Genomic DNA, 22,653 nt, shown 5'->3' on the forward strand with positions numbered 1-22,653 from the left:
AACCCACCAAGTGGGGCAGACAGACAAGAGCCCCTCGCCGCCTGAACCCCAGGGGTAGGGGCAGGGCTGTGGCCAGACTGGCTGGGGTGGCTTCCTGGGGAGGCTGGCCTGGTGTCTTCCTTGGGGCGGGGTGGGGACAGGCGACAGGAGAGTGGGCATGGCTCTCTCGGGCTCTATTGCTAGTCTTGAGAAGAGGTCTTCTGGTAGCCTAGCCCCTCCCCCATTGCGCATCCTATAACTGAAATGGCTCAGGGCTGGGGGTGCGGTGGGGCACAACATCAACAGAGTCAAAATAGGAACCAAGGTTTCAGACATACAGGGGTGACCATGGTCAAAGACACACACGCCATTGTGGGGGGAGACCAGCTGGCCGGAGGTAAGACCTATGGACTTAAAGAGTCGCGGAGGTCAGCGGCGCGTGTCGCTGACCGGGAGGGGCGCACTGTCCTCGGAGTGGCTGTGCCTGCTTTTGGACTGCTGGGTTTGGTGTGTACTAGGCAGTCAGAGTGAATGCTGTTAGGGGCTGGGCCTCTTGCTAGTAGGGGGTGAAGCGGCTGTACCCTCCTCGGCAGAGGCTAGCCTGCAACATCAAAGATGAAAAACAGCCAATCAGTACCACCTTTCGGGAGGGGAGGGGGAAAGCAAAAAGGAAAAAAAAAAAATGAAAAACAAAAAGAGAAACAGCTAAATCCCGTCTTCTGTCCCCCCTCCTTCCGTTCTGCCTTGGGGAGAATGGACGCTGGTTGTCATGGCAGCCGGAGGGGTGCTGGGCCTATTTCTGATGTGGTTGGTGGTCTTGGGGTCAGAGAGGTGCTGGGGTCACCAGCTATGGAGCTTCTGGATAACGAGGTCTGAGATGTCTTTTGGGCACTTTGTTGGCTCAGGCCTGACCCTTCCCTGCCCGCTTCCTCCATCGTCTGTCATCTGGGGGAGGTGGGAGCAGAAGCCCCGCCTCCTCCATGCCCATCGGGGCTGTTGTGGGGGGCAGGCCTCAGCCCCTCCAGGCACTGGAGGGGAGAGGGGCCTCTAGTCAGGGTTCCTGGGGCCTTGGCTCTATCAGGAAGGACTGCATCTGCTCATCCAGCTCCAGAGGCCTTCTGGGGTCCCTGTGCCTCCTCCGTCCAGCCGGGAGGACAGGCCTTTGTCAGGCTCGCTCTCCTGTGCTCCGGGGCTCCCCTGGGTCAGGGAGACCTACGCAGGAAACTCCTGCCCCACTCACCAGCTTCCCCAGAGAAAGGAAGAAAATGGCAAGTGCCAGAGCAGAAAAGTTGGGGGGAAAAACACAGAAAATCTTAAAAAAATAAAAGAAAACATAAGAGGGAACCCTCTGTGAATTAACAAAAGCTTTTAGCTAACAGCTTCGCAGAGGGCCTGGCGATTCTGAAGCCAAGAAGCCCGCAAGCCAGTTTTGGGGCCTTCATCCGGGAGTGGGCCTGGGCCTGCCCCTCCACCCAGAGGTCTGGGACCCACGGTTGCTTGGGATGTCTGAGGCTCGTTAAAAATCAAAAAAAGACAAAACGAAAATTGGGAGGGAGTAATCAAAAACAAGGGAGATGAAAAAAAAATCCATATTGTCTCTGAACCTCCTCCCTCTTTACCCTGCCCAAAACGTTTTCATCTTTGATGCTGGATGCCAAGCTAGTTAAAAACCGACATTAATACCCCATGGGGCTGGGGGGTTGGGGTGGGCCTGGAAGGGAGGTGTTCACTGGAAGCAGATTTCGGGGTACAGAGTGAGCTGGGCCGTATGTGTCAAGAGCTGGCCATACATACACACACACAGACACACTGGCCCGCGCACCCCCGGGCCTCAGCAGGCTCATCAGAAGTGCGCCCCTTCCGCCCGCCGCTGAAGCCCAGGGCAGAGGCCCCGCCTCCCCAGGAGAGACCCGCAGGCCCAGCTGGAGCCACGGAGGGTCACGGAGCAGGGGCGTGAGTGGCGAGGAAAGGTACAGCGAGGGGGTGACAGAACACAGAGGCACGGACACGCCCACACGAGGGGAAGTGGAGGCCCTGCTGCCTCTGGCGCCCCCGCCAGGAGGTTCCGTCGGGTTTTCCCGGTCCGGGGAGTGGAAGGCCGGGATGATCGGACTTTAGCTACAGGGCTCAGCGGAGCAGGCCACACCAGAAGGTCTCCCAGACGACGTTACTGGGCAGCTGCCTGTCTGGGCGGGCCCACCTCCCTCTGACTCCACCAGGGTACAAAGGGGCAGGTCCTGCCCAGCTCAGATCCAGGCCCCTGTGCTGCCAGGCACCAGGCCGAGGTCTGGGGCATTTCCCCAAGGGCCTGCCCGCCCACCCCGGCCTGGGCCTCCTTACCATGGTTCCAATGCTGTAGGTCGCCGCGGGGCCGATGGTGTGGTGGTAGGGGTCAGCAGCCGCGTAGACTCTGCCGTAACTGGGGAGGTAGCACAGGGAGGGGGGTGGGGGGCGACGGGGCAGGTGAGGGTCTCCCGCCTCCCTGGAGGCAGCACCCCAAGGCCCCGCCCTCCCCTGTACACCCCCTCTTCCTCCTTCCTGCCGGTTTGGAGGGAACATAGCCGGCCACCCTCTGAACACATCCAGTGAGTGCTGACCACGAGTGCTGGCCTGCTGTGCCCCAGACAACGCCCAGGGGCCAGACGCTGAGGGTGCTGCCTGCCCCTGGAAGGGAGGGCCGAGGGGCTTTCAGTGCCACTGCCAAGAGCAACAGCTACCCTCCACGAAGTGCCCCCTGGACTCCCGGCTCTGGAGCCTGCACGCTTCCCCAAGCAGCAGGCAGAGGCCAACAGGCTGAGTGCCCACAGGGAAAGGCATCAAGGCACCCCCCTCACCCCAGGGCCAGCCCTCAAAATAAGAGAGAACCCTCCTCGGGCCTCTGGATGTACTCGCAGCTGAGCACATGCCCTGCCTTTCTTTCTCGGGGTTGAGGGCTCTCAGGCCTGGGAGCATTGAGAAGGGTCAGTGGTGTCCGGGCAGAAACCAAGGCTCCTGATTACCGTCTCATTCAGGGCTCCAGAGCTCAGGGTGGTGGTGGTGGAGGGGTCAGGCCTCCAGGGCTGGGCATCAGAGGAACTGTCTGCTACCCAGATGTGGGGGGGGGGGGGGTCCCAAGGCCTCTCATGTTGTGAAGGCAGGAAGTGATTACAGAACTTTGGGGCTTGCCGGCTTGGGGTCTCTAAGCCCATGAAGACTTGCTTTCCTTTGTCCAGACTCTATGTTCCTTCAGGGGGAAGCACCCCCAGGCCCAGAGTGGTGGGTAAGGCTTCTTGTCTGTCACAGCCCAGCCCTGTGACCCGTCCATCTTCTCCTCCCCATCCCACCCAGCTCTCCACCCCTCCCCAGGTACCTGTCACTGTAGGCGGCTGCAGCTGCTGCTGGCTGAGCGTATCTGTAGGCGGCATAGCCTCCCTGCAAGGTAAGGCGGGGGGGACACGGCACACGGGCTTAGTGGGGCAAACACAGCCTTTCAGCCTTCACCTTGGGCAGGTGAGGTGTGGCTGGCACACGCCTGAGAGCACCTGGCTTGTGGTCTAGTCTAGTGGCATGGTTCAAGGTAGGGCAGGGTGTCCATACACTTCCTTCCTTCCTTCCTTCATTCATTCATTCATGTGTCCATTTGTGCATTCAACACACGGGTGGGCACCAATAATTATATGTCTGGCTGTGTTCGAAGCTTTGGCACACAGTAGATGTTCACAGACCTGCCACCAAGCCAGTGTACTCCCAACCTTGATGCTGATGGGCACGGAGAACCCATGGGTGACTCTGGGTGTTGCATGCTGGGATGGGTCAGGGGCAAAGGGCATTAACTCAGACCACATCTTAGCCCTGACCAATGGATGGCTGAATTACAGGTGACCACCACCCAGGATGGCAGTGGGGGATGGGGGTTGTCAGCAAGGGCTCCGAGCTAGAGGAAGCAGCAAGTGAAAGAAGAGAGAAGGCAGGACTCCATCCAGCGGTCTGCCCTGGAGCCCCTACCTCCCGGTCATTCTCTGAGCCTCTGCAATGGATCTGAGGTGCCCGTGGGGGCCCACTCAGTGACCCTAATGTGGTTAGGGATATGGGAGAGTCACCCTCGGCCCCCATTGTACAACCGACAGCTTGTGAAATAGAGAAGACACGCGTGGCTCATCGTGCTGCTGGGAATCCATTACTACTGCCACCCTGAGCTGGGATAACCCCGGTTTAGCTGAGGCTGCTCTCCTGGGCTCCCAGGATGGGAGGGGTGGGGGGAGCGGGGCAGGGAGTGGGGGACACTGACTGTTCACCGAGACACTTGAGACATCGGATTCATCTACCCTCCCTCCTCCGGGGCTGCACTTACATAAATCTCAGCACCATAAAAGCCATCCTGATACACGACCCTGGAAGCAAACGGACAAGAGAGTGGTGGGAACGCTGGAGAGGTGGGGTAGGCCGGCTCCGGAGTCTGCTGAGGAGGGAGGGGGCAGGGTGCCAGCCCTGCCCATGGGACTGGCATTTTAACAAGCGTTTGATCCAGTGCCCTGTTTTGGTATAACAATAGAGTAACACCCTTGCTGGTCAGCTCCTTTCTCCCACAAACCCAGGGGCCCATCGGCCCACCTTGCTTCCTTACCCTCCCTCTGCTCCACCCCAGGCAGCTGGACCCCCCTATTAGGGTCGGAGGGCCCCGGGCCCCGGGGGAAGTGACCAGGGAGGGCTTGGAGAAGGCCCACGGAGCTCCAGGGCCGACCACGACCCTGAAAGCAATGGGCAGGGTGCTGGGGCTCTGAACGACCCCCACATGCCAGTGACCCTGAGATCCCGGAGCTGGGTGGGGGTGGGGGTACTGATGTGGGGGCGACTGCAGTGTGAAGGCTGGGGTTCAAGCCCCACCCCCCGCCCCCGCGGCTCTGGAAAGGCTGCCTGGCCCCCCTGGCTGCACCACACCTCCCTCCCCACGCCCCCTGGGCCTTTCTCCAAGCCTCCCTCCCTGCGCCCACCAGGTACTCACGCTCCGTAAGTCGGGATGGGGGGCGGGGGCGGTGCAGCCCGGAACGTATTGTACACAGCCCGGCCCCGACCCCGCAGGTGCGCGCCCCTGTAGGCAACGGCTGTGCCGGTCGTGGGGTAGGGGAACCCCGTCACTGCAAGAGAGGGGGCCGGAGAGGGGACCGTGTGAGAGGGACAGCTGACAGCTTAGAGGAGACGAGGCGGGAGGGCTGGGAGCCTGACCACCACTTCACCTGGCCACACCTCTTGTCCGGCCCCGCCCCGCCTCTGCCTGGCCCCGCCCCGCCCCTGCTTGGCCCCGCCCCGCCCCTGCCTGGCCACGCCTCTGGCCGCGTCCTCCCACGCAGGAAGACCGGAATACTCCGCCAGGCCCTCCCCAAGCCCACGCCCCAGCTCCCAGCCTTTACCTGCATAGAATTCAGGTCCATAGACTGCCCCTACCACCGGATTTAGCTTCCAGCCTAGAAGAGAAGCAGAAAAACCCAATCACTGTCTTCCCCATTCTCTCCCCACCTCACATTATGTCTGGGAACCCTGGAGACTCCAGGATGGGCCCCACTGGGACAGTCCCAGGCTGTGGCCACTGCAGAGAACAAGCAGGACCCCTCCTGCTGCAACCAGGGTAGACGGATGAGGCAGGAGCACAGACCTCAGGCCCCGCTTAGGAGGCTGCAGCCTCACTGGCTGGGTGCCTTCTGCTGCCTGACTAACAGACACGTGGTCACTCCTGACCATCTGCCTAGTGTCTTGATTCTTTTCAAATTTTGGCCTTCCCCAGCCTGCCCCTGGCCTCCCCTGTCCTGGGGCACTGGCCCCAGCAGCTTGGGGTATGCACGTCTGCTGAAGAGCATTAAGAGGGAAAGTGGAACCTGTTATTATGCAAGCGTCTGTAGGTCGCAGCTGGGATGGGCGTGTTGGTGGTCTGGGTGCTTCAGCGCCTGACAGCCCAGTCTCCTGGGAGCTGCATCATGCAGGCACCTGGCTGCCTTCCAGGAGGGTCAGAGGCTGCGGTAAAGGTGCCTGGCCTCAGCCGTGGCAACCTCCTCCATCTCCTGCCCATGACCGTCCTGGGCCAGAGCTCCTGAAAGGCTCCCTTCCCCAGGGCTGAGTTTGCTATCCTGTGTCTGTTTTTCCCCAAAGCAGCTGGTGGCAGGGCTGCTGAGGGAGGAGGTGGGGAGGAAGGGCTTTGGGATTTGGGATGATAAGAATGACAGCAAGCATTCCCTTTACCACATGCCATACTGTTCTAGGCCCACCCAACAAGGAAGGTGTCACCCTCTCCCATCTTACAGATGAGCAAATAGAGTCTCACAGAGGCACAGCAGCCTCCAGTTGCAGGGCTGGTGAGTGGCAGTGTGCGTTAGTCACTCAGTTGTGTCCAGCTCTTTTTCGACCCCATGGACTGTAGCCTGCCAGGCTCCTCTGTCTATGGGGATTCTTCAGGCAAGAATACTGGAGTGGGTTGCTATTTCCTTCTCCAGGGGATCTTCCCAACCCAGGGATCAAACCCTGGTCTCCTGCATTGCAGGCAGACTCTTTACCATCTGAGCCATCAGGGAAGCCCAAACCAGCTCAGACCACACTCCTGACCACTCCCTGGGCCCCAGCCTCTTCCTCTCTGCAGGTGGGCTGGCTCCTCCTGGGTGGTCTTCCTCTCCCATCAGAGACCCAGGTGCAGGGGTGAAGGCCTGCTTCCACCTGAGGCCCCGGGGATGGAAACCAGTTGGCAGAAACTTCACCATCCCCAGGCGGTCAGGAAGTGAGGGCAGGGTCAGCCTGTCTGACCAGGCCCAGTCTCTGGCCCCTCAGCTCTTGGGGTCTTTGCAGCATTCCCCACCAGGTCCACCTCCACACCCCAAGCCCAGAGTCTGACAGCCCCACTGCTGGGCCGACAGCCCAGAAGTGCACGGGACAGAGTTTCCGGGCCTGGTTCCTCCCAGGGCGGCCTGTTCTCCACACTTTTTGTGAGACTGCCTCCATCCCTGGCCATCCATCCCTGGTCCACCATCATATGACCAGCACAGACATTTGTGCCTGAATGTTACTGTTGTGTCTCTGGAATCTTCTATAAATACCAGATCAGGCGGGAAGAAATAGTTTCTCTTCTGAGAAGACCTCCAGTCCCAAGAACTGAGGTGTCGTCTTTTTTTTTTTTACTTATTTATTTTTTGGCTTCGCTAGGTCTTCATTGGGCTTCCCTTGTGGCTCAGCTGGTAAAGCATCCTCCTTGCAATGTGGGAAAGACCTGGGGGTCAGGAAGATCCCCTGGAGAAGGGAAAGGCTGCCCACTCTGGCCTGGAGAATTCCATGGACTATATAGTCCGTGCGGTCGCAAAGAGTTGGACGCGGTTGAGTTACTTTCACTTCAGGTCTTCATTGCCACGCCTGGGCTTGCTTTCCTGCGGGAGAGCGGGGGCTACTCTCTAGTTGCGGTGTGCAGGCTTCTCACTGCAGTGGCTTTTCCTGTTGTGGAGCATGGGCTCTAGGGCTTCCGTAGTTGCGGCACATGGGCTCAGTAGTTGTGGCTCGTGGGCTCCAGAGCGCAGGCTCAGTAGTTATGCACGGGCTTAGTTGCCCTGTGGCATCTTCCTGGACCAGAGATTGAACTGGCATCCTCTGCATTGCAAGGTGGACTCAGACACTGGACTACCCAGGAAGCCCAAACTGAGTCTTCTCAGTAAAAATCCAGAATGGTGCAGAGTTCTTGAGCCACCTACCCCAGTCCAGCCCCCAGGTCCTATCCGGCACCTCCTCTGGTCCCTTCAGAGTCTGCATTTCTGCTTCAGATGGTCCTGGCACTACCCTCTGCTAGTTCTGGAATCCTGCATGCCTCTACCTGTTGCTCTGGCCCCAATTCACTGTCTGGGACCCCAGATGATGGAGGCAGCCTGACACCCACCTGGGTGGATCCTTTGTTTCTTTTGCAAATAGTAGGATCCGGTCAAACCTTGAGAGTTTTGTTTCCTGCAGTGGAAACTTCTGCCTCTCTGACCTAACGATGAATTTGAGTCCTCCAGAGCATTAAGCAAAGTCAAGCCCTGGTCACCAGAGCCAACGAACTGGGCCTCACGGTCACCTGCAGGGAACCCAGGGCTGGCTCACTCTTGCCCAGATCCACAAACATGTGTAAATGAGACTCTGGTTGCCGCTAGAGTGGGCAGAGGTTTCTTCCTCTCTCCACTCTCTGTCGTTTGACTGGCTTCAGTTCTGTGTCCATCCATGCCAAGGATGCAGTCATTGAGGGATGGGTTCCCTCCTGAATCCCATGCTCCTTGGCACCCTCAAGTGTGCCAGACAGCAGGGGTGTGTGGCTCTCAGGAGGGGCTGTGCAGCCCCTACGGTCACCCTGGCCCTATAAACACATCTACAGCTTCCCTTCCTGCACTGAGAACCAGGTTTCTAAAGTTACACCCAGTATGCACTCAGCACAGGTGCAAAGCCCAGGAGCCTCCAGATTTTTAGAAAGAATTTGAGCTTTGTTAGTCCTCAAAATAGCACACATGTATACCTATGACTGATTCACGTTGATCTGTGACCCAAACCAATACAATATTGTAAAGCAATTATCCTTCAATTAAAAATAAATAAATGAAAAAAAATTCAGGATGGGAGTGACAATAATCTTGTCCAAACGGAGTCTGGCCGGAGCCCCAGCCTGCTCCAGGAGGTCAGATGGTGGGGGCCCGGGTTGGCAGGTCAGGTGGTAGGTCTACCCACAGTTCTGGCACAGGCTTTCTGTGCTGGCCCATCCCGACTCCATGCACATCTGATCAGACCGGGACAAGTGATTCTGGGGGTGGCTTGGTCCACTCTCTCCTGTTGGGGATTGGGGGGTGGGAAGCAAAGCCAGAGACCCATCCTGACGGAGCGAGGCTGCTGCTCCCTGGCAAGAGGCATGAACTCAGAAAGGCCCCAATGAGGTGCCAGCTACACCTAAACTAGTTCCTTGCCTGGTGAAGTTAAGGCACAGGGTGGCCAGCCAAGAGCTGGCCCTCCATGGCTCCCAGCTGCCAGCATTTAGCATCAGCAGTTTCATTTCAAAGACTGGTCACCTCTGCTTACAGTCAGGTCCAGGTAGGTATGGGCAAGGCCACTTGGCCAACTGGGCCTCAACCTTTCAGTGTTTCCAAGGCCAGGGGTTGGGGGAGGGCGACTGTCCGTCTGTTATCACACTCGTTAAAATACTGAACACCTCTTACCCAGGCTTCCCTTGGCACTAAGAAAATAAGGAACAATCCAGGAAGTGGCCACCTTCCCCCTGCGCCTGAAGCCTGCCCGTGGCCTCTGGGTACTGGACACCCCACGGGGGTCTCACCAGCTGCGTGGGAAGAGGGTGGTCCCCGGCCTCCCCTGCCTCACTGACCCATCCACTTCGGACCACAGCAGAGGGGGTGCTTAGCATCCTGGGAGGCCGGCCTCCAGCGGCCTGGACCCCTGTCCCCACTGGCAGCCCCTGAAGCCTCCCAGGGGTCCTGGGCCCCCTTACCGTTGGTATAGGGATTGGCAGTCTTCTTGTTGGTCATGACCCGGGCCGTGGCATTATTGACCTGCCCGGAGAGAGAGAGGAAGAGGCTGAGGGGGGCATTAGCCTGCAGGCCAGTGGCCGCCTGGTCCTGCTCTGAACTTCTCCTCTGTGGCCGCCTTGGAGGGGGTGAGGGGCTGGGGACGAGGCCCCGGGGCTCCCAGGTGAGCCATGGGACACCTTCTGCCACCAGCCTGGTGCCCCACCAACCACGGCCTGTCCTTCTCCCTCCCCGGGCACCCCGCCCTACCCACGGGCCCTGAGCCACCACTGCGCCCCATGTTGGCTGATGCCCAGGCCTCCAGCCTCGGCTCAGACATCGCGTCCAGCCCCCATGCCCTGGCTCTTGCCCTTCACACGGCTGTCCCCACATCCCAAGCTCAGCCTCTCTCTGGCAGCCCACGGCTGTGGGAGCAGCTGACCGGTGGACTCTCCACAAAGTGTTGTCATCGCAGCTAGCAGACCGGCCCCTAAGACTTCTCTGCCGTGGGCAGCTGCTAAGGCCCTCCTAGTCGTGGGCACTGGGATGGCCACCCCTCTCTGTGGGGGCTGCACCCCTTTCCTCAAGGCCAGCGGAAAGTTTTTCCTAAGGGGGGGCATATGTGCCTGTTGAGGGGGCAAGGCCAATGGGGGAGGACCAGGTGGGCACCAAGTGGGTCCTACTGTCCAGACACCTAAGGCCCTGGTCGGGCTGCCCAGAGGGCCAGGCTGGGGTGTAGGAAGAAGCGGCAGGGCCTCTGTGGAGGGAGCAGAGAGCAGGCGGGGAACTTGAGGGAGGTGTCTGGGTTGTACTGCCTCCCCCCAAGTCTGTGTGAGACCCAGGGGCCTGGGGCCACAGCCTCGAGTGTTGCCGGTTAGTGCCTATAGCATTCGTTCCACTCCCAGAAGCCTCCCCCACCCCTCGCCCCCAAGCCTTCCACCGCTCTTCCTGTGGCTCTGCACTGGCCACTGAACCCTCCTCTACGGCTGCCCTCACCGCTGAGCCTGTGTGGGAAGCCCAGCTCCCAGGCATCAGGGCCACAGCACTGAGCAGGGTGCACCCGGGCCCAGGGAAAAGGCTGGCTAAGTGTCAGGAGGACCCTGCCTCCTCTCCCCTCTGCTCCTCTGGGCTGGATCCATTCCTCCAACATGGCTGCACCTTGCTGCCCACTCTCTGGGGGCTGAAGGCAAAGGGCAAACGGCAGGATGGGGCAGCGTGGGGAGGGGGCAGATGGGGCAGCCGTTGCTCCTTGGTGAGAGTGGCCGGGGGTGGGGTGGTTAATGATCCCCTCCCAACTAGGGGCAGACTGGGCTGGCTGAGGTCCTTGGAGCTGCCAAGCCTCAGAAAGATGATTTCTGGGGCTCCTCCCAGAGTTGGGCTGAGCCCCACGAGAAGGAGGGGGAAGGGGCAGGGTGTGGGGCCCTTGGGTGAGCCTGAGATGGAGACCCAAGAGGGGCAGCAGGTGGTGGACTCGGCTCCAGCCTCAGCATTGCCCTGGCCCGGGGACCCTGGCCCGGCTCTCTGCAGGGCAGCGGCGGGGCTGGGTGGGGCCCTGGGGTGACCGGAGGCGGTTCTCAAGGGCGTCCCTGCTGCAGCACACTTATCTGAGCACCTCAATTTTCCGGCCCTCTACGATCGTCCCATTCAGCTTCTCCCGGGCTCGGTCAGCATCTGAGCTAGTTTCAAAAGTTACAAACCCAAAACCCTGTGAGCGGAGAAGGACAGACACGGAGAGAAAGACATAGGATGAGAAAAAGGAAAAAAAAAGGAGGTGTGGGGGGGGCGTGGGTGGGAGGGGGGCAGGGCAATGGGGGGTGGGTAGAGAGAGAGAGAGGGGTTGAGTCAGGTGAGTTGAAGGAGACTCAGAGGTCTGTCCTGGTACCACTGGCAGGATGCCCAGGAGGGGTATGGCCCCTGGCAGGGGCAGCTGCTGGCCTGGCCTGAGCCCGGCCTGAGCTGACCACCTGGCACCTGAGGGGACAGGCCAAAGCTGAAAAAGAGATGCTGACTTGACCAGGGGCCAGGACTGTTGCCCTAAGCCCACCTGGGAGGGGGTGGTGCCCAAGGCTGGGCTTCTGAAGGACCCAGAGTGGGGGCAGCCTCACCCATCTCCACCCTGGGGAGCCCGAGGGTGGGGGGGGAATCTCCCCATCCAGGAGCTGGCACCCTCCCACCCCTCCTCCAAGCCCCCCCGGGGGGGGCAGCTCCAGGAAGGCCAGTGGCCCCAGGGGAGCAGCTCGCAGGCTGGGGAGGGGCCCAGGCCCAGGGCTGGGGGCTCTCCGAGTGCAGGCAGAGAGGTCCCCGCGGCTTAGAGAGAAGGAAGCGTCCGCGGCAGCGCAGCGACAACACAGACAGCGGGGTGGGGAGGGCGGGGCGGGCGGAGGAGCGGGGAGTACAAGCACCCGTGTCGCTCAGGGGTCCTCAGGCTCGGAGCTCTCCAGGGCGGAAACGCACATTTCACACGTTAGCCTGGCGGGACCTACAGCCGGGCGCTGTAATGGTGGCGGCCTCTGGGCGGCACCCACCTTGGAGCCCCGCTCGTTAAAAATGATCTCCACGTCTAAAATTTTTCCGAATTGCTGCAGAGACAGAGACGGGGGTGGGAGAGACAGGAGAGGGTGGGTTAAGACCGCCGGCCCGGCTCGCGGGCTCTCCACGGGGACCGCTGCCCGTTGCCTCCGTCTGGTCCTCTGCCCCGGGGCAGGGGGGCCCTTTCCACCTCCTGCAGGGACGTCATAGCCTTGCTGGGGTGGCCCCCACCTTCCTGTGCAGAGGCTTTCTCCTGCCAGGACACCTGCCGCACCTGCGTCTCACCAGTGTTCCTCGCTCTCCCTCCTCGGGCTCTGCCCCTAGCTGCTGACAGCCGGCCCTAATTCACACACATGGATACAGGGCTGTGGATAAGCCCTTCCCCAAAGGTGGGGTGCTGGTGTGTAGAGGAGCCCCCGGCAGAGACACAGTGCCCAGGAAGGGCCTTGCGCTGCCTGCTGCCTGTGCTGTTTGGGGACTGGGCTCTGTGGGGTGCAGAGGGCAGTGACTCCAGGTCCCTCTGCCTGCCTGGGACATGCCAGTCAGCTGGGCCCAGACGCCTCGGCTAACACCTTCCTGCCCATCGCTGGCCTGGAACCCTCAAGGGGTAGCCCTGTCCCTCTCACGGCACTTCAGATCAGGAAGCTGTGAATCAAGTCCCCTAAGATGCCAGCTGAGGTCCTAAGGGGCCTCCAGTACATGCAACTGGAGTTTCCCCTTCATCCCGTAACGTTCAGGAGGTGACCCGGAGCCAGACAGTGAGGCAATGAACCCTGCCGAGGGTTAGGGAGGGAGGAGGTGCAGCTGGGGTGCAGGCAGAGTGGGCTGATGGTTCTGCAGGGACCGGGGGTGCTCGTGGGTGGCCCATAGGGACAGAGTGTGCCGAGACCCATGATGTAGGGACCGGAATGGTATCCGAGTGAACTGACCCGACACCAGCTGCTTTAAGTCAGGGCTCTGGGCTCAGAGAAGTTTGGCAGCTGCCAGGCCCAGGCCTAGAGGGGGTAGAATCCTTATCTCCTGATGATTCCAAATTCTGTCTGCACCCCACTGGGTCTCATCCCAATCTAATGGGCCCTGGCCCCCAGGGAAGGGTCGTGGATGCCTGGCGAGAGGGCAGGTGTGGGTGCTGAGTCCATCCCGAGGCCACCTCCCATTTACCTGACACATCCCACCTGAGGGTGGCATGAGGGGAGGGCTGCTGGGGTCAGGGGTCAGAGTCTGCTGGACTTGAGTCGGAAGTGGGGAGTGGGCCCCGGGCAGGCAGGGGAAGGAGAGTTTGGAGCGGGAGATGGGAGAGAGGGAGAGAACACCGGCTGGGTGCACGTGTCCTCCACGGCCGGGGCTGAACCCAGGCTGCTGCCCTCTTACCCGCCCACAGGGCAGCCCCAGCCCTGAGTGGGCATCAGCATCTGCTAGGGGCCCAAATCACGTGGCAGAATGAAGTCACCGCAGGATTTGAGCCTCCCTGTAGGAACTCGCTGGGATCTTACAGAGAGTCTAGGAACAGACTGGGAGGATCCAGGATGGAATGCTCACTGGCTGCCCGTAGTGTGGGCTCCTTGTTGGCCCAGCCCCTGGGGCCTGGGGGCTGCAGGCCCAGAGAGGTCCAGTACCTGGGCTGGGCCCCAGGCACACCTGACAGGTGGGGGCTGGTGGGTGTGAGGCCAGGAGTGGCCTGATGTGGCCTGTGCCCCTCTGGGCACAGAGGTCTCTGGAGCCCTCAACAGCAGAATGATAAACCTGACTGGCCCCCGCCTGGGCCTGAGGGGCAAGGGGTTGGCGTGAAAGTGAAAGTTGCTCAGTCGTGTCTGACTTTTTGTGACCCCATGGACTATACAGTCCATGAAATTCTCCAGGCCAGAATACTGGAGTGGGTAGCCTCTCCCTTCTCCAGGGCATCTTCCCAACCCAGGGATCGAACCCAGGTCTTCGGCATTGTGGCCGGATTCTTTACCAGCTGAGCCACCCGGGGAGCCCAGGGTTGGGGGTGACGGTCACGGAGGTCCCTCCCTGGAGCCTGCGTCCTGCCTCCCCCCTCCCATTCCACAGACTCGGGTCTGAGCGGGGCTGGACCCAGAGGGCAACGGAAGGCGGGGAAACCCGGGGGCCGTTCCGACACTGGGGCCGCGCTGGGGGTGGGGGGGGGGGCAGATAGAGGGCCCGCACACACTCACCCCGAACATTTGCCGCAGGTCGGGGTCCCTGAACCGGAAGGGGATGTTGGAGACGTGTAGCCGCTTGGGCTGCTGCTTCTCTGTGGGGTCGGAGGGGTGGAGTGGCTGGCTGTCCGTCTGTGCCGCCTCGTCTGTCTGCTGTGGGGAGAGGACCCGGGCTGGGAGGTGCCCCTCTTCAGCCCCCACCCCATAGCGGGGGAGGGTGTAGACACCAGGTCTTCCCCAAGCCCCGCGGACTACCCCCGCCTGTGATTCACAGCAGCATTTCAACCTCAGAGATCCCACTTCTGGGCTTTTTCCCGAGCGGTGTCTGTGATGCCATCGCAGAGCGAGGGCCCCCTGGCCCAGCGTGCTCTCCTACCCTGTGGCTCAGCCTGCCCACCGATGCCCGAGCTCAGTGGGCCCTTGGCTATCACAGTTCTTGAGGTCGTGAGTGTACCCTCCCGACAGCCTGAGCTCTGGGAGGACAGGGAACGTTGGGGGTTTCCAGCCTGATGAGAGAGTGGAGAGGTTTCGGAAGCCACTCGTGGCACACACTTCAGTAAGGATGCTACTCCTCCCCGGGGGAGGCCACCCCCAGACTGCCTCTTCTTCTAGCCCTGCTCTGGGGCTCTGCATTGTCCAGGGCTCAAGAGTTGGTAACCTCCAGTGCCTCAGAGCTGGTCCTGATTCTGGATCCAAACATTGATCAACAGAGGGATTCTAAAAGACTCGGGTCTCTGGGAACAAAGCTCCCACAAAGCAAGGACCACCTCCCTGCCCTGTCCCCCAAACCAGCTCCCCGAGAGGTCAAGGCCATGAAGAGGCCTCGAGGCGGTGCAGTGCAGCACACTGGGCACATGTGTGAGGTTCCTCACTGGGGACCCCCATGGGGACAGGCCACCAGCTCACAGCCAGACTGCCTTTCAGCCTGATGGGTCCCCAGGGCAAGGGCAGGCTGGGCATGGTGAGTGCAGCGAGGGCCCCCGAGGGGCCTCATCGTGACCCTGGGGCTGGCATCTCCGGCGTTCTGTGTCGCTTAGAGTCCAGAAGCAGAGCCGATGACAGACCGGGCGACTGGACAGATGCCATTCTCTCCCGTGGGGCTCCTCTGGGGCTCTCCTCTGATGTCGTGTGTCCCCATCCCCTGTGGGCACAACCAGCTGAGAAAGCATCTTTTACTGCTTCTTTCCTCTTCCTGTCTCAAGTCCTGATTCCCCTGCCAGGTTTTCTGGGATCGCCTCCCCAGTACGCCACTTGGACTTGAACCTTTGTCTGGGGGGGGGGGGGGTCTTCCTCTGGGTCAGGATTCCAGGTGACAGTCAGGGGGTTTGGCTCCTGTCCCATACTCCTACAGAGAGTGAAGGGGGAAGGGCAGGGTCCTCAAGGCTGGGGTGGACTTTGCACAAATGGAAGTCCTGGCGGCTGCGGTCTCCCATGCGGCCGGCGGAGAGAGGCTGGGCCGCAGACACGCTATGAGGACAGCTAGGAGGAGAGGGGCTGGCGTGTGCCTCCCACGGGTCACCGGCAACTGCCCATTTGCTTCTGGTGGGCTTTGTCCACCAAAGGAGTGCTTTGGAGCCTCCCCGACCCAGGACGGTGAGCAAGGCGAGCTCACTGCACCCGAAGCTTCATGCTGTGGCTGAGGACTGGCCCTCGCCAAGGCCACTGGCTGGAGGTCTGTCTCTGGACTCCTGAGTGGCTGCCCTCAATGGCCACCCGAGTCATCCTCTCTGGAAGGATAGGGCTGCTCCCCTAACTCCTGTGCTCAGCCAGGCCCCAGGGCAGCAGATGCCATAGGGGATAGGAGGGGAGGGGAGGGGGGGTCAGGAGGGCTGTGGGGGTGCGGGGGTATCCTGTTCAAAGGCCCCTTAGACTCAGCTCTGTATTCCTGTGTTGAGAGGAAGCACACGGCGGGCGATCCTACACGTGGGTTTGAAACCACCATCTTCTCGTGTGCCTGGGGACATGTGTGACCTGGGGTTCAGCTGGCTGGCCACCCCATGCATGGCTGGCCCATTTCTGATGAGAGTGTGTTCTCTGAGCCAAGTGTGAGACTGCGCAGGTGATTCTGCACTTGTTCCTGGGGCCTCACCAAGTGCTGACACCAGAAGCCCCCCTTCAGCCTGGGGAGGAACAGCTGGTCAGGGGGAGTGAGGTGGCAGGTCTCCGAGACTCCTGGTCTGGCCTGCACATGCTCTTGTTCCTGATGGACAAAGCGGGGCAGCTGCCTTTGGGCTTTTGGGGGACATGTGGGGGCTCCTCTCCCCCAAGCCCAGGACCTGGAGAAGCCCAACCGCTCAGCCCCTTCCCTAGCCGTCCGGCTGTCCCCCTCCTCCCGTGTTCCACTCTTCCTTGTAGGAAGCAGGCTTGGGCGTGACCATCAGAGGGCCCGTCTGTGCCCCCAAACCAAGGCAGAACTGGCCGTGCATCTGCGGATTCTTCAGAAGCCTGAGCCCCGCCCTCTGGCTACAACAGGCTGTGGCTCTTTCTGTGAGGCGGTCAGGTTGGGCCCAGTGTCCGCTGTCACCCTCCCACCCCACGCCTTTCACACACCTGTGCCCTTGGCTGCTCCTGGGTACAGGTGACTCACGGACTCGGGATTTGGGAAACTAGGGGGACAGGAGCATGCAATGCTGACCCTGGGCCGGCAGAGGGCAGTGGTCAGCGCAACCTAGTGGCCAGGACTACGGTGGGTGGTGGCGGTGGGAAAGCCCAGCTCCCACTCAGAGATGGGGAGCCTTGGGCAGGAGGAGAGGCACCATGGGAGGGCGCTGATGAAGCTGGGGCATCTGGGGCCAGGGATGCCTTGGGGCTCTCCTAATAGCAGAACTGAGCCCACTGTTTGTCTCCAAGATCCAGGGTCCCCCTGCTTCTTCCCACCTCAAAGGCCCTTAGGGGAGCAGCTAAGAGTGAGGTGGGAGAGACGGGATGATGGGGGGGCAGGATAAGTAAGAAAAGCCCCCCTTGGCCCCAAGCACAGCTGCAAACAGAGGCAGGAAAATGGGTTCAATGACTGTGAAATTGTGAGATGTGTGGAGAAACCCCAGAATGTAACAGCGCACTGGCTGCCCCGAGGGGAGACGGAGGCCTTCCCACCATTTATCACAGCAGTCCGGGCAGCTGGCACCGCCTTCCGAGGGATTTTACTTCCTTTTTTCTTCTTTAAAGCAATCTTTGCCTTTGGTTCTCAAATGCAGGGAAACGAGAAACTGCAGCAGCAACACCCCTTCCCTCCCCAGCTGCTCTCAGCCGTTTTGCTTCTGCGTCCTCCTCATTTCTGTGTCATCTTAGCCCACGTGGTGACACGGTCCTTGTCCTCCTTTCAAGGCAGCATCCAGTCCCTCTGGATGGGACAGTGTATCTCCCATTTTTGCACCCTCCAAAGAGCCTGCAGCCCCCTTTGCTTGGGCCTCCCCGAGCCCGGCACTGGGAGAGGCTAAGAGGGCCGTGGGCAGGGGTCAGTAGGTCTGGCAGGGTGGCAGGCATCAGGCCAGGGCCTGGGGGCCATCACTGGGACAGAACCAAGGCTGGGTGATGCCACACAGAGGAAGCAGCTCCAGGAAACCCTCTTTCTCTGCGGCCCCCTCTCCCCCATCTTCGGTCCTCCAATACCTCCTGGGCACCCATGCAATGACCATTGGCTGCTCGCCCAACACAGCTCACCCCTGGTGGGTGGTGAGCCAGCTTCGGAGGAGGGGTTCTCCCCACGAGGCCTCGAGCCTTCCACTCATGAAGCCTTCCTCAGGACCTCAGGTGGAGCTCTGTGTCCTCTTTGGACTCTGTGAGTGACGCCATGCTCCGGGAACTCTCTGTTGGCCGCCGCTCGTGGTGCACCGATGCTGATGACGCCATCTGCTCGCACCCTGCCTGCATGAAGGCGGCACCCTGGGGTGGTGTATTCCAACCACGGTCCACCCCGTTCCCTTTTAAGTCCCAAGAGCCAGGAGTGCAGGGGACCGAACGCCGCCGCTCCAGGTGGAGATTCCGGGAGGATGTCCCTGTGGCTGTCCCACAGCACAGGGTGGACAGGTGGGTGGGAGGGCACCTTCAGGGGACCCTGTAAAACCTTGCAAGAATGAGGTAGCTCCGGGAGGTGGTCCCCAACCTGTACCCCAGGGGGCTCCTGCAGAGTAGTGAGGCGGGCCTGCTCCATCAGCAGCCCCAGTCACTCTGCGTCCCCTGCTGCCTTTTGATAAAAGAACGTAGATGATGCCACGATGACAAACGGAATCCACAGGCATGAGAGGGCAGGCTGGACACAAGCTGGAGCCTACACTGCTTGCTTCCTCGTACCTCCTGATTCTGACACCAGGCTGCTTGGGGAAGGCCAAGGGGGAGGCTCTGGGAAGTGACGTAGGCCTGATCTGGGGTGGACGTAAGACAGCTGAGCAGCAGGGCTAGGAGGACCAAGAGTTTGTTGAAGAGAAGTGGCTCCTGGAATCTTCGAGCAGGACAGGCAGTGGCCACCCTCCCCAGCTCCTCACAAGGTGCAAAGCCTCTGCTGGAAGAAACACTCCAGGTCGGAGCATCCACACCCTGCAGCAGCGGCAGCTGAAGTCTTTGCTGGGAAATTCTGAGTGTCTTTGAGATCACCTGCTAGTCCAGTAACTTCCACCTGAGGGGCCTCTATCTAGGTATCGCAGTGGAAGAGCAGCAGACTCACCCCCTCCCAGGACCTGAAGTGCCCCTCCGTGGAGAAAGGAAGGCCGAGGCTGCCCCGGTATCGGGCTCAGCAGCTCTCTGAGCAGCCCAGGCACTTTCCTGGGAGTGGGGTGTTCAACTGAGCAGTGAGGCTCTCACATCTCAGTCGGCTTCTCTCTGAGACTCCCGGGTCCTCTCCGGGACCACGGACTCTCGCAGAGTGAAAGGGTTCCATGTAATGTCCGTGATTGGTGAGAAGTGACGGCCCCCGCGAGGTAGGGTCAGGCCCTTCTTCCTGTGCACCCCCAGGCTGGCTCGGGGCCCGGCACAAGCAGGTCCCTGCAGAAGTCAGCCAAAGGAAGATGATTCTGTATGGGTCGAGGTGAGGCTGCATCAGGCGGTCCAGGAGGCCTGTCTGTGCTGCGGAGGTGTCAGCGGCCGGTCTCAACCTCCTCTGTGTCAGTGGCCAGTCTGGTCATCTTGTCTCCTGGGTTTGCTTCTGGCGGGGGTCAGCATTTGTTCCCAAGGAGGTCATGAGAGGTTTTCCCCAGACTCACCCCATATGCCGCTGTCCATCAGAAAGAGACCAGCTGGCTGGCGGTGACCTGCTCACAGGGACCCCTCTGGCTTCCTCACTCACCTCTCTTTTCTGAGCACATGCAGGTCACAGTTTGAGCATGAGAAGCGGCAGCGGCCAGGGAAGTATGGTTTGGCTGCCTGTTCTGAGACCCGTGGACATTGCCCTTCTCATCCGTGGAACCCTGGGGGGCATCTATGGCAGACACCCTGTACCAGGTACGCTGGGAGAATCGAGAAGACTGATGGACTTGGCGCAGACTCACATCCGGCAGCACTCCAAGTGGGCAGGAGGGTTTGGTTCAGTGGGGGGCAGCTTGGGTGGGCGCCCTCCCCAGAGTTTGGATGATGCTGCCCACACGGCGAGGGAAGGTGACATCCACATCTAGGGGTACACCACGGGAGCCAGGCTGGGTTAAGAGGCTGAGGCGGCACAGGGAGTGGGGCGCCCATCAGGCACACGGTGCAGGGCATGTTGGCCTCCTACCTGGCCCCCACCAGCCAGCACTGGCACCAGGCCAGCATGGCCGGCTCTATGAACCCAGAGCCCCAGAGCTCAGCGGGGCGCGGGCCCATGGAGGATGCAACAGAGGGGGCTCGGGGCAGGGCCGCAGCAGGCTGGTCTCCGGAGGGGCTCCCCCCACAGGGTGCCCACCCCAGGCCGGCCAGGGGCAGCGGCCACTCCTGGACTTGATCCTTGGCTATCAGGAAATCTCCAAGAAGTGCCGGGCTCAGCACTTTATCCTTGGAACTGCATCACAACCACATAATTGAAGCTATCTGATTGGAGGGCAGCCAAGCAGGTAGATTACAAGTGATTAGAAATGATAGGAGGGCCTGCAACCCGAGACAGCTCTGAGGGGCTCTGGGCCTCTGCTTGCTGCTGCCAGCACCTCCCACCACCCCCACTGCTGCTGGGCCCCCCTGGGACTCTGGGCGAGCCCAGGCCCCCTGACCTGGCCGTTTCCCTTGCTTCCCATTAACAGGTCACCGATGGTTGAGGACACGCTCCATCTCTCAGATGAGGTGAGAGCTGGCCTGAAGTTATGGCTTGGGGAGGCGGAGGGGGGCCCCCCTGCGTGGGATCTGCTCACCAGAAAGATTCTTGGGTGTCGGATGGTGAAGAGCTGGAAGGCTGGGAGCGCCTTCCTGGGGGTGGAGACCCGCCCTGCTATGGGCTGCCTCTCCATACGCAGGCCCCAAGGCCCCTTCCCCTGGAGTTCCGAGGCTGGGGGGCCCTTACCGGCACTGTCTGGGCCCCTGTGATGGGCTGTGTGCTGGTGTCACTGCTTGGCTGCTCCGGGTGGGTCTGTGCTGGTGTGTACAGGGTCATGCCATGCTCCGGGGGGACCGGGGTCTGGCCCGAGTAGTCCGGCGTGGGGTGCGGTGGGGGTGGGGCATACTCGGCGGGGATGCCGTTCTGTGGCGGAGGGGGGTACTGGGCTGGGGGGTAGGGCTGGGCCATTGCTTCAGGCGGAGCCGTGGCGTCCTGATTGCCCTGCAGAGGAGACAGCAAGGTTGGTTAGACCGCGGTGTGGGCGGGACTCCGCCTCCTTTCACTGGCCCCTCTCTGGGAGCCCCTGTGGTCCCAAACTGGACTTTCAGCAGCATTGTCCAGGCCGCCTGGGAGGGGGGCTCCCCCAGCACGAGGCAACCAGCTCACAGCTGGGCTGCCGGCGGCATTCAGGGGAGCCCAGGTCTGCGGCAAGACACCCCTGGGTTTGGGGCCACTTGTGTGAATTTGTCAGGTCCGAGGACACTAAAGGTTTATTTTTAATCCAGCTAGTTTTAGAAATAATTAAACATTTTGAGATAACTGTAGACAGACACAGCTTTTAGAAATAGCTCAGGATGGCCCCGTGTACCCTCTACAGGGCAGGGCCCCCCAGCGGTGACGGCTTGTGAAACCTTCCCCACCAGGAGACTGACATAGGCCCAGTTGAGACACAGAACCTTCCAGCAGCACCAGGATCCTGCCTTTGGCCCTGGATGGCCACACCCCTGCCCTCTGGCCTTAGAAAGGCTTCTAAGCCTCGGTTTTCTCATCAGGAAAGCAGGCGTGAGAGGACACGATTCACAGCCTGCAGAGGGGAGGACTGGAGTTGATCGTGAAGACATGGAGCCTCGTACAACTGGGCCTCACGGTGGCAACAGGCTGAGGCGCTGTCCGTGGGGCACAGAGGGTTCTGGCCTCCGTCTCAAGGACCCCCAAGACGTCCCAGTGATCCTTCCCACCCTCAAAGGTCTGCTGCCCCAGGGGGAAATGTATTCCCTCGATGCTGACCCCAGCCAACCTGGGGCTCTGAGAAGCCCTTGGCGAGGCCCGGAAGCGCCCCAGGACAATGGTTCTCCAAAGGAGGTGCTGGGACCCGCAGCATCAGCATCATCTGGGGTCTGGTCAGCAGTGCAGATCTCGGCTCACCCCAGACCTCCTCTCCAAGTCTGGGGACTGTGAGATCCACTGGTATTGGTTACAAAGAACAGCTCTGGTGGAAAATCTCTCAGCCTCAGAGAAGGGACTGGGGTCCCTCGTGGGTTTGGGGGAGGGGACTGGTGTTCTGGCCAACCCTCGCTGTGGACACACACTAGGAGGCAGGCTCTTAGCAGCCACTCTGAGCAGGGGAGGCACCCCCTGGCCTTCTGAGGGTGCCTCTGGGGGAGAAGGAGCCTCACCACCTAGAAGGACAGGGGTCACCTCTCGCAGGAGGCGCCCCCGGAGTGTGGAAGGACCCTTGCATGCACGGCGATGGTTGACTGCTTTCCCGATGCCCCGCTGAGTGGGGACCTCACACGTGCTTCCGTGTCCACCCCCCTCAACCTCCGTGTGTCTGATCTCAGTTTTAGAGTCTGTCTCCTTGTCCACCTCCCCACTCCCACCCTGAGACATGTGCTTCTTCTAGCAGGCATGCCGACTTGCTCACTGCTGTTCCTTCAATTGGTGACTATTTATTCACCCCAAACTGTGTTGGGAAGCTGGGGTGCCAGGCTCGTGATTCCAGTGGGGAGCGGGATGGGCAATCCCTGCCCTGGTGGGGTCTGCTGTCTGATGGGAGAGTTAGTTCAACTCCCCAGATGTTAAGTCGATCGTGGTGGGGGAGGTGGCCTGAGGGGACTGGCCACACGAGGCCAACGGAGACTGAATGGAAGACCTGGTTTCTGCCTTCAGGCCAGAGCCCTGCCCCACCACCATGGTCTGCTTGCCTGCCCACCTCCCTTCTAGCCAGCGACTGCAGGCCCCCACAACAGCCCAGGGCCCAGCTCCACCCTGCCCCCAACCCCCCCCCGCC

At 60.9% G+C, this 22,653-nt stretch overlaps 1 protein-coding gene across 5 annotated transcripts; it reads right to left on the reverse strand.

The window, feature by feature from the left end:
- Positions 1–20,864, reverse strand: RBFOX3 (RNA binding fox-1 homolog 3). 5 transcript variants are annotated; one of them, XM_065908856.1, is made up of 11 exons: positions 20,616–20,864; positions 14,168–14,305; positions 11,987–12,040; positions 11,074–11,166; positions 9,446–9,506; positions 5,313–5,420; positions 4,961–5,144; positions 4,314–4,349; positions 3,329–3,397; positions 2,320–2,398; positions 1–580 (listed from the first exon to the last, which is right to left on the reverse strand). In XM_065908856.1, the coding sequence occupies exons 1-11, from the start codon at positions 20,829–20,831 to the stop codon at positions 536–538; spliced, it is 1,083 nt and encodes a 360-aa protein (XP_065764928.1). In that variant the 5' UTR covers positions 20,832–20,864; the 3' UTR covers positions 1–535. The 5 variants fall into 5 exon arrangements, with proteins under 5 accessions (XP_065764928.1, XP_065764927.1, XP_065764925.1 ...); XM_065908855.1 differs by having other exon boundaries at positions 3,329–3,390; positions 4,310–4,349; positions 4,961–5,093; ... (1 more) ...; positions 14,168–14,302; positions 20,610–20,831; XM_065908853.1 differs by having other exon boundaries at positions 3,329–3,390; positions 4,310–4,490; positions 4,961–5,093; ... (1 more) ...; positions 14,168–14,302; positions 20,610–20,831.
- Between the last annotated feature and the right edge of the window lie 1,789 nt (positions 20,865–22,653).

The sequence above is a fragment of the Muntiacus reevesi genome, chromosome 18 (assembly GCF_963930625.1).
Source record: "Muntiacus reevesi chromosome 18, mMunRee1.1, whole genome shotgun sequence".
Classification (NCBI taxonomy): Eukaryota; Metazoa; Chordata; class Mammalia; order Artiodactyla; family Cervidae; genus Muntiacus; species Muntiacus reevesi.